Below are 11,367 nucleotides of genomic sequence, written 5' to 3'. Positions count from 1 at the left end.
GAACTTCATAAGTGGTCACTGAATGAATGGCAAATCGATGTTACCTCAAACACCCATTTAATAAAATATATGATCGAATTAGAACTGGGAGGTGAGTGAACTACTGGGTAGGGGGATTCGTGGAAACACAGGGCAAGGTTCATAAGTACCTGCTGTTCAGCAAAATTCTTTGGGGAACTTTGATGAAATCAGCTATGGTAGTCAAATAATCCTCCATGAGATATAAGAGCTTCCAGGATCAAGGTAATTGGGGCCAGATGTCCAGTTCCTTCATCCAGCTATTTCCTCTGCTTGGTGCCCTACTTGTTCAACCACTGAACAAATAATTATTAAATGCATACTGTGCTAGACCTACGGATACAATAGTAAACACGATACAAATCTCCATTTTCTCATGGAGCATGTGGTATCAGTCTTTGTAGTATTATGAGAATTCTATCCAGGAAAACTTCCGAAATTTATAACCTTGAAATTTTTTTCCTGGTATCTCCTTACTTTTTGCACTTGGTACGGACAAACGTTTTGGCTTCCCAGTCCAAATGATAGAAAGTAACCCTTGTTAATATCCTAAATTTACATCTCCTCGATTCAAGATATTAGACAATTCCAGAAGGAGATCTTGGTTCAGCTTAGGTTGGGTAGCTCTCCTGGATCAGCCTCTGTGGCCTGGAGGAGAGGGATGTGGTTGTTCCAATGGAAATACAGTGTATCCTTAACAACACAGGTTTGAACTCTGTGGGTCCACTTATATCCATGTTTTTCTAACAAATGCAGTACAGTACTGTAAATACACTTTATCTTCCTTATGATTTTCTTAATTATTTGTTTTCTTTAGCTTACTTTATTGTAAGAGTAAAGTATATGATACATGTAACATACACAATCTGTGTTAATGGACCTTTTATACTATCAGTCAGGCTTCTTCAGTACTAAGCTATTAGTGGTTATGTTTTGGGAGAGTCCAAGTTTTATACGTGGATTTTTTGACTGTGTGTTGTTCAAGGGTCAACTATATCATTCAGACAGAGGTTGGGGCAATTCCATTACACAGAGATGATGGAAAGACAGTTTAATACATTTCAACCACACGTGGAATTAACAAACCTAAATGTCTCTATCCACAGGCATGCCAGAGAGCTGGGGAACCCAACTCCATGGAGTGGCAGTGTAGGACAGCCCTGTGACCTGAGCCTTGCCCCACGGCCCTGGGTGCGGGCCACAACTTTCAGACCAACTGTGATTGGTCCAAGCTTTTTACCAGGGGACATTTAATGATGAAAGAGGATGCTGCTAAGACATCAGCCAGCAGAGAGAAGGAAGGTGACCAAGCCTCTAGCAGGGCAGAGAAAATCAGGACAGTCAGAGAAGTGTGAGGCTGGGGATGAGCTCACTGTCAGGATGGTGAAGAGATAACTAGGTTAAAAAGTTTTCTGTGCAGGCATCAGTAGTATTCTACTGCAGTATTCTACTGAAGCAGAATAAGAAGGAAGGAAAAGTGTCATTTTATGGTCTAATCAGAGGCAAATATTAGAAATTTCAGGATCCAACCTAGAAATCAGAGGGGTACAATGACGATGAAGCTTGAAGACAAGCATGCAGGGAATGGGGACCTTGTAGGAGAGGGTCAGCCATACCTGGGTGAGAAGTATCAAGCGAATGGGAAACCAGTAGCAAATGGGAGAGGTGAAATCTCTGTAAAGCAGGAAGCAAATGGAACGTGTGGCGTGCCCAGAAAAAGTCTCAACATGTACAGCTGGCAGGAGATCCAGAAACACAATCAGAAGGCTGATCAGTGGCTGGTGATCAATCGCAAGGTCTACGATGTTACTGGCTGGGCCAACAAGCATCCAGGGGGGAGCCGAATCCTCAACCACTTTGCTGGGGAAGATGCCACGGTAAGGAACTCAAAGCTCTGCCTTCTCTCTTCCGACTGGGGGGTGGCTGGGACTTGGCTCTCTTTCCCAAAGCATTTTGAGTATGTGCTCAAACTCCACAATTGCTCATCTCCTCCCAAACCAATTTTTCAGGATTCCTATCCAGCAAGAACCTGAAACTAAATAAGCCTCAAGGACTAGCTCATTTTGGGATGGGCTCAGATGTTGACAGTGGATACTGTTTGTGTATTTTGGATTTTGTTTTCTCTTGGTGTTGTGTTTTGAATTGGAGTCACTGTTTGCTTCCTGGTTTAGTATAGTTGACACACAACATTTCATTAGTTCAAGTGTACAATATAGTGATTCAACAACTCTATACACCAGGCTATGCTCACCACAAGTGTGGCTACCATCTGTCACTGTCTTTTAAGAAGAAAGTTACAAATGCATGAGTAAAATTTGGGAAAAATCACGTCTGTGCCCATCTAGAAATTTCTCAGACTCTTATAAATGGGGTGTGTAAAAGGAAGACAGCAATTCACATGATAGGCATCAAAATGTTAATAACAATAACACAAACCTACAATTATGGATAGTGCTTTTCTAACCCAAGTCACAGGATCAGCTCAGATGATGTGTTGGCAAAGATGCAGGCCTTCAACCACCTTGGAAATAACTGATAAACTCACTCAGCTTGAGACAGCTGAGCTGATGAATCTTTAATTTTCTGATGATGTTTATCTGTAACAAGTTAGGGAAAAAAACATGATTCCACATCCAATTCTAGCCAACAAGGTGGAATTAATTAATAAAATAAAACCATCAGGACTTTAGGATAAAATACCCATGCCACCTTGGGATTCATATCTTAAGAATGAAAATCCTGAGCGTGGCCAGCCATGTACCCTGGACTTCATGTAAGTAAATCCAAAAATGTTTGGAGAAAAGATTCTTGCAAAGGAAGATGGTTCAAGAAGAATGGGAGGCTCCAGAGGAGTTCTGACAAATATAATACCCCATAGCTACTCAGAATTCAGGGAGCCTGAGCTTGGCAACTGGATATATGAACATGGGAAAGTTGTTAAAATGCTCACAGCCTCTGCTTCATCATTTGTAAAATGGAAATGACCTTACCAATCTAACTGGTTTATGGTAAATGGGACTAATGCTTGTAAAGTGTTTAGCACAATGCCAAACACTTGATAAAGTTTCATTAAATTTTAACTATTATGATTTATCTCACTGGCATCCATAGCCTCAGAGGTGTGATTATTATTTCCTGTTTACCACCAGCTTAGAAATCTTGATTATATTTGGTGTCATCTGATTGGGAACCGAGGAGCCCATGGTGGAGAAGCATCATTCTCTCTGGTGAAGGAGGGCAGGACATAAAGGACCTACAATCAGAGACTTACTCTACAACCTAAGATGTGTTTGCAGGTTGTGCCCTGAAAGGCAACTGTGGACCAAAGAAAGCATAGTCTCTGTTAGCTGGCCCTCAACCCATGACCGCACCTGCCCAGTGAAGAGCACCATTCCTTTATTTACATGGAAACTCTCCTTGAAGCTTCTACTTTCCTCATAAACGCTGAATAGTGATAGATCATTAATTCACTCATTCATGTAGTCAGCTATTCTAAAACCCTTGTTAAGGGTCCAGCGTAATGATTAAGAGTACAGGTTTGGGAATGGAAAAGGGTTGGCTTGTATCTGAGCTCAACTACTTACTAAGAATGTGTTGAGAAGGTTGATGAAACTCTTGAAGCTTTGGCTTCCTCATCTAGAAATTAGGGATCATGATACCTTCATCTCGCTTGGCAGAGATTAAAAACTAAAAAAAAATAGCAGTGCTTTTGTTTTATTATTACTTATTTCTGAGATGGGTTGTAATTTTCTCCAAAGAAAAGGCAAGACAGATAAATCCACAAAACAAAATGGGTACATAAGTTCCTGTTATTTCCCATATGAGTTGTCTGATTGTTTTCAAACTATATGATTTAAAACTAACGGCATGGTGGTAATAATTAGAGTCTAGGCCCAGTATTTTTACCTGAGAAGAGTTCACTGGGGAAAAGTCAGAAACAACCTGTAAGTCCAAGAAGAACTGATTATATAGTTATCAATATATCCATATGATGGGCTATTTTGCAATTATTAAAATAGGATTACAAAGCATTTGAAGATGAGACATGCTTATGAAACAATAGTTGGGCACAGTCTTCATGTAAGACAACAGTATGTTCTAGGTTCCATGAAAGGCATAAATGCAACCTTGTGATACATGTACATGAACGAAATATCTAGAAGAAAACAAGTTCGTATCCTAGTGCCGTTCAACCCACTTATTATCTCTGAAGTCCCCACTCTAAGAAAGACACTGGGAAGCTCAAGTTCTTTCTCATGATGGTCAAAGGCCAATATGACAGGGAAAGGATAACCAAAACTTAGAGGAAATATAGAAAAGTTCATCCAGCTATTTGGAGGACTACCATGTGGAAGACAGGGGAGCTGTATGCAGTTCAGAAGAGTGGCATGCAGTCAGTGGAGGTGAGGTTAGGGCTGGAGGAAGAGAGGATTTTTCACAGAGGTGGAGTGAAAGCAGGATTCACGTCAGGAGTAAACACCCAGCCAGAATGGGCATCCCAGCTTAACCACTTCTTTTGCTTAGCACAATATTGGCCCATGGTATGTGCTCAATTAGCGTCATTGACTATCATGGCATAAGGAGGACAGAATGTGAGAAAGGAGAGGTAGAGAAAGAGAAAAGAGAAAGGAGAGGGAGAGGAAGGTTCTTGAGAGCTGAGCCATGCCTTCCTCTTCTTTCTCCTCTTCCACTACACATAATAACACTTCCCTAGCACAGCATCCATCCCCATCGGCAATCACCACGACAAAACCAACCCAGATTTCTAAGCATTAGTGAAAGTGAAAGTAGTAATCAGTACGAGTAGTTGCATCTTCTCTGGGCTGTCAACATTTCTTAAATTATCTGGTTCTCACCAGAACAACGATTCAAGTAGAAAATAGGTGGAGAAGTAGAGAGAGGGGGTGCTGAGGCACTAAAGGTGAAGATGAGCCATGAGGACATGCTTTCTTTCAGAAAGGCCAGTCTGGCAGCTAAGTGATGGCTGTACTGAAGAACAGTCAGCCAAAATGAAGGAGGGAGCCCAGGGAACACGTTGAAAGTCCTAACAAGGCACTGACCACAGGAATGGAAAAGACGGGGTAGCTGCAAAGGATGTCTATGAGACATAATTTATAAAATGTGATGAGTGACTGGTTGAGTAATCGTGGAGAAACAGTCTGTCTGACTTGTGCATATGTGACATAGTGAACTAGGTGACTATATCCATGACAGAATAGGGAAGCCAGGAGGATGAGCAGGTTTGGGAAGGAGAGCAGAGAGAGAGAGAACTGGGGCTGGAGCTCAGCAGAAAGTACTGCAGAAAAAACCTTGGTATAGGGAAGAGCTTTCAAATAATGAAAGTTCTCAAACAATGAAATGAGTTGCAGTGGAAAAATAACCCTCTGCTTATTCCTGTGGGTGAAGGGGAATCTGGGTGACTTTAAGTGAACATTCTCCATTCCAAAAAGGCTTTCTCCCAGATAAAGGGCAAAGACGGCATTTTCCTTACAAACTGACCTATTCATAATTCATGTACTACCCAAAATATGAGGGGACTTGTTCTAGCCTTTGCCTTGGAGCACATGAGACCAGAGACGGGTAAGCATAAGAGAAATTACTCAGAGATGTGGGAATGCATATGTGGTTGGATGTTGACTAGTCTGGTGAGCTTTTGTGAGGTGAGTAAATCAAAATCCATGTTCTAGTTACCTTGTTTTGTGACTGTGTGTATATATATTTCTCACTGGTGTTTTATTTCCAGAATTTCTTCCCCCAGACAAACTAAATGTAATACAAAAAGTGCTATCACTTATTAATTTATTTGGTCTGGCTTTCAAAACCAAATCCCTTAGCTACTAGGCTAAGATCCTCGATAAGTTTTTATAGAATGACTGAATAAATAAATGGAAGCATTAGTAAACCCATTAGGCAGAGTGGGTGACATTATTATCCTCATTTAGAAAAAAACCCTGAGGCTTGAGAAATTAAGTAATTTCCCCAATATAAGGCAGCTTAGTCCTTTGCTACCCTGCACTGTGCCTTAGTGTGAATTAGGAAGGCACACTCCTTGGGTGGTTGCAGCACAAGATTTGGCAAACAGAATGTTTGCTGGATTTCAGCCCATACTTAGCCTCCTGGATGGGTGCCTTTGTGCAGGGGACAACCTCTTGATAGTACTTAAGTTTGTAAATGCAGGGGTTTGTCTCAGGCCTGTGTCGAAATAACCCGTTTTGAAATGAATGTTGGTACAAATTTATGAATAGATTAAGGAGTAGAGATTATGGTTAAGAAGGGAGTCAAAAAGCTAACAGATGAAAATGGGAGATGCTGGGTAGGGAAGAGACACTGGTTCTTAAGACCTGTATCCTCTGACCTCAACACTTTTGAATGCTCCCAACTTTTTCTTTGTTAGAGAAAGCTTATATTCATCTCTTCATTCCTCCTTTCCCTTATTCATCAGGCATCCACTGAGCCACATGCCATATTCCAGGCAAAACGAGACAGTAGGAATAATTTAATCAATAGTACATGGCTTTCGTCTTCAATAACTCTAACATACGTTGGAACAAATTTATCCAAGAAGGTGAAAGACCTGCACACTAGAAACTAAGACATTAATGAAAGAAATTGAGGAAGATACAAACAAATGGAAAGGTATTCTGTGCTCATGGGTTGGAAGATTTAATCTGTTAAAATGTACATTCTACCTAAAACAATCCACAGGTTCCATGCATTCTCTATCAGAATTCCAATGGCATTTTTCATGAAAATAGATTAAATAATCCTAAAATTTGTATTGGAACCATAAATGACCCCAAATAGTCAAAGCAACCTTGAGAAATAACCCACCTGGATTCCCTGATATCAGTACACACTACAAAGCTACAGATGAATGTATAAAGAAAATGTGATGCACATGCATGTGTGCGCACACACACACACACACACACACACACACACCCGATAGAATACTATTCAGCCATAAAAAAGAACGAAATCCTGCCATTTGCAACAAACTGGATGGACCCAGAAGGCATTATGCTAATTGAAATATGTTAGACAGAGGAAGAAAAATATCATATGATTTCACTTATATGTGGAATCTAAGAAAGAAAACAAAATATCAAGCTCATAGATACAGAAAACCAATTGGTGGTTACCAGAGGCAGGAGGTACGGGTGGGATAAAAGGGTGAAGGAGTTCAAAAGTGCAAACTTCCAGCTACAATAAATAAATAATGGGGGTTGTAATGTTTTACATGGTGACTATAGTTAATAATACTGTATTGTGTATTTGAAAAGTGTTGAGAGATTAAATCTCTTGTATCATTAAATGATACAAGTTATCATCACCAGAAAAAGAATTTGGTAACTATGTAAGGGGGCAGATGTTAACCAGACTTATTGTGGTGATTATTTTGCAATGCATGCAAATATCAAATTGTTCTTTTGTACACCTCAAGCCAATATAAGGCTATATGAATATTATACTAATTTTTAAAAAAGAAAAACACAAAGACCACTAGAGAAGGGGGCAGGTACACAGTTTCATTATAATATAATTTGAAAAGCTCTAGGGGCTACAGGAGCCACAGGAGATGGTAAATAACTTTCCTAAGTTAGGTGGAGGCATTATTTAATCTGAATCTTGAGGGGTGAGGAAGAGTATTTATAGAGAGAAAATGGAGGAAGGTAGTTAAGACAAAGGAAACAGTATGTGACAAGCTTCAGAACAATAGACAGGCATGGAATGTTCATTGAATGGGAAGATGTCTGGTGGACAAATGGCTCATGAAGGGTGATAGTGAAAGGTAAGCCTGGAGAGGCAGGTTGAAGCCAGAGGCAAAGCAATTCAGGGGATTAAAACCTAATATGGAGAGGTATCATTACTATATGCCCAGCAGATACATACAGATTTTTGCATCACCCCAAACAATCTGGCATCACTTCTCTCTTGAGAGGCCTTTCAGAAAAAGAATTATACATGTTAAGGATAGAATAAATTGTTACAGATTCATGGCTTTAAAGTCACATAGACTTTAGTTCAAATGTTGGCTCTACTATTTACCTATTTGCTGTGACATTTTGGACAAGACTTTCTCTCCTCAAAGACTTGGTATTTTTATCTTTATAGCACAAATGATGGAACCTCACAGATCTAAGGTGACGATTATGAGTTGGCCCATAGATTGTCTGGTACACAAGATACGCTCAACAGAAGTTAGCACTATCCCCTCTCCCCTTCATTTTACCCCCTCTCCTTCCTTCAGCACGAATATACTTGCCCAAGTGTGTTGATAACATAACCTGTTTTTACAGGTGTTTCAAAAAGAGAATTTCACAACTTCCACAATATCCAGACTCTATTAGGAAATTCTTTTACATTGAATATTCTAAGTCTACGTAAACTCCTTTGTTGTACTGCTCATCAGTACAATGAAAAGAGGTCCACATGGCAGGGCAAGGCTTACTATTCTGGAAAAACTCTGTTGGTCTTTAGGATCTGTTATTGCAGTGTTGCCTATGGATTTTGCTGTGAATCAAAAGACAAACAAATAAACCCCCACCAAAACCAACCAACAAAACAAACAAACAAACAAACAAACAAACAAACAAACGATGAACCCAGAAGAATGTTTTTGTCAGCACACTGCTCCAGGGTTCTGAATGACTGCTTATAGTAAAATAAAATTTCAATGGCTTACCTTTCTTATACCTTCTTATCTTGATCCACCAGAATGTTTTCCATCCTATCTGCTCTTAAAGAACAGGTAGAATATTTTGCCAATATGGATCATTCTGAAATACTTAATAGCCTTCTTAATCACTGGATGGCTGTCTTCCTGGCTCAGGAAACTAAGTTTTAAAGTTGTAGAATGTGAAATTATATAGTATAGCATTTCCAAAGGGGGTCAGAGTAACGTACTCAGAAGCAGAATGGAAAGTAGGGACTGGACTGGTTCTAGCAAATACAAAGCCCTTTTTATATCATTGAACCTAGAGACCATAAGAAGAAGTAAGTCTAAAAACCTGATATTGCACCCTTCTAATTCATGTTATTCATTACATAAACACCTTATTAGAAAGTAGGCTTCTACATAGTTCTTAGGTGTATCTAAAATTGCTTTGCACTTTGAACTTGGAAGTTTCATTATATTCACTAAAATAATTCAGAGTTCATTACACATTAAGCATTGGAGTATAGGAAGAAAATCTCTGAGGTGCTGTATTGAAGGGAATGTAGGTAGTAAGTTCTTAGCACTAGAAGTATACATACAAGAAAGATGGCTAATATGTTGACTCGCTTAATCCCTAAAGTAACTTTATGAATTGGTTGGCTATTGTCATCACCCTTCTGTTAGAGAAAACAGAAGCACAGACAAGGTCAAGAGACTTGTCCACAGCTTCATAGCTCCACAGCTAGTAAGTAGAAACCAGAATTTAAATGAAGAAAGGCCACTCCAGGGTCCATTTTCCTAGTCAGTACTATGGGATACCAGCACTTTAGAGTCGTGGGTGTGGCTTCCATGTTTTCAACTTATGATGTTGATTATATTCCCTCACTGTTAATAACTCCTGTACCCAAAGTCACATTAGCAGAAAGCCTAGAAAGTCCACCTCTTGGAGAATTTTCCTTCCCCCAAAATGGTTTAAATCCCTGGAAGGAAAGAGAATATCTTTTAGTTCCAAATATAAGCAGGATATAGGAACCACCACACTTCACATAGCCTCTACCCACAAGGTGCTGCTTAACATGGACGTGAGATGGGGAAAAGCAGTTGGTCACCTCTATGTGCCTGGCTGTCACAACCCTTGCAGAGACTGCCCTAGCACTGTTTAGAGTGATGAGACCCCTCCAGTGAAAAACTTTGTGAAAAGCGTGTACTTTAGACAGCTCAGACCTCAAGGGCTGTGCTCCCTTTCTCTCCTGTGAATTAATCCTACACTATCAATGTCAACTTTAACCAGTTTTTTTAAAAATAACTTAATTCAAATGTTTCATTCCTCTTGGCTTTGGCCAGGAACCAAGAGGGAGATTTGATGGGAGATGTACTTTTCACAGCTAGTCATGGTTGCTGCATGTTTCTGTGTGGGCAACTTCCACCAAGCCTGATGTTGGACTTTAAGGATTCATCATGGCTTATTAATTCCAGCAAATTAATTCTTCTGGTGCTCAATAAAGTAAACAGCGATCCCTTCCCATGATCAGGAATATCCTGGCTGTGTTGGGCTTGCCTAATGAAGCAGTGCGTCAAGCTGGGGGATCTCCAGAATGAAGCTTTCACAAAGTATCTCCCAGGGTAATTTTGATTGTTCAACTGGAGACATCAACCTGGGGTTAGAAGAAATCCTCTGTAATAGAGTCTGCTGATTCCCAAGATGGGCACAGGATAAGGTAAGGAAGGGGACTATTCTGTAGATAAGCATGTGTCTCCTAAGCCTCTATCAATTCTCTGTGATTTACAGGACGTCTTCAGAGCCATGCACCTGGACCTTGACATTGTAAAATTGTACCTTAAGCCGCTGCTCATCGGAGAGCTTGCCCCAGAAGAGCCTAGCCAGGAGAGACACAAAAGTGTGAGTGGGGTCTCAGGACTCAGAAACATGTGGAGGGATGAGGACAAAGGCCAGCTGATCGTTTCCTGACATATCCAAGAATTGATCATTTTCTGTGAGATGCCTGACATCATGGCTGGGTGAACCTGCTATACCATAAATGAGTAGCTTCCACACATTACAATATAACATCATCCTCCTTAGACACTCAGAATTCTTAAACCTCTGTGTAAAAAGGAAAGAAATGTTTGGGCCTGTACCAAACAGAATTTCCATGTCTCCAAGTACCTCTTTTTTTGCCCAGATATATCTAGATACAATTTTTGTCCAGTGACTGATTATAAAAATGTTTGATGTCTGTGTCTATGTTCCCTTTTAAAGTAAGTTCCATGAGAGCAGGGAATATCTATCTATGTATCTATGTATGTATGTATCTATCTATCTATCTATCTATCTATCTATATTGCTTATCTCTGTGTACTCAAGAACCCACCTGCACAGGATCAGACATATAGTACGGACTCCATAAATAGCTATTGAATGAAAGATGTGAATATATCATAACAGAAGCCCTTTCTACATTTGGTGAAACTATAGTCCAAGGAAAATAAATTGCTATCTGAAAGTCCCATAGTTGGTATATCAGAAAACAGGGATTCCAAGTCACTTATTTCTGGCCCCAATCCAAATGAAAATTTTGCTTCTAGAATTATGTTCATAGCTTTTACATTTTATGCTACAAATTTCTCTCCTTTTGTGTATCTCCTTGAATAGTCTTGTTTTCTTTCTTATACCCTGGTCACTGTGTCAA

General features: G+C 39.9%; 1 protein-coding gene across 2 annotated transcripts in view; it reads left to right on the top strand.

Moving 5' to 3' along the window:
• The first annotated feature begins 1,288 nt into the window (after positions 1 to 1,288).
• LOC109492144 (fatty acid desaturase 2-like protein FADS2B) overlaps positions 1,289 to 11,367 on the top strand; it is a 30,082-nt gene continuing 20,003 nt past the window's right edge. For both annotated transcript variants that reach the window (XM_045039302.1, XM_045039301.1), the window contains exons 1-2: positions 1,289 to 1,895; positions 10,467 to 10,577. In XM_045039302.1, the coding sequence (XP_044895237.1) occupies positions 1,569 to 1,895; positions 10,467 to 10,577 (438 nt within the window). In that variant the 5' untranslated portion in view covers positions 1,289 to 1,568. The remainder of the gene's footprint in view (positions 1,896 to 10,466; positions 10,578 to 11,367) is intronic.

The sequence above is a fragment of the Felis catus genome, chromosome D1 (assembly GCF_018350175.1).
Source record: "Felis catus isolate Fca126 chromosome D1, F.catus_Fca126_mat1.0, whole genome shotgun sequence".
Classification (NCBI taxonomy): domain Eukaryota; kingdom Metazoa; phylum Chordata; class Mammalia; order Carnivora; family Felidae; genus Felis; species Felis catus.
Note: the sequence above shows the minus strand (reverse complement) of the source record. Positions and strands in the feature narration are given on the sequence as shown.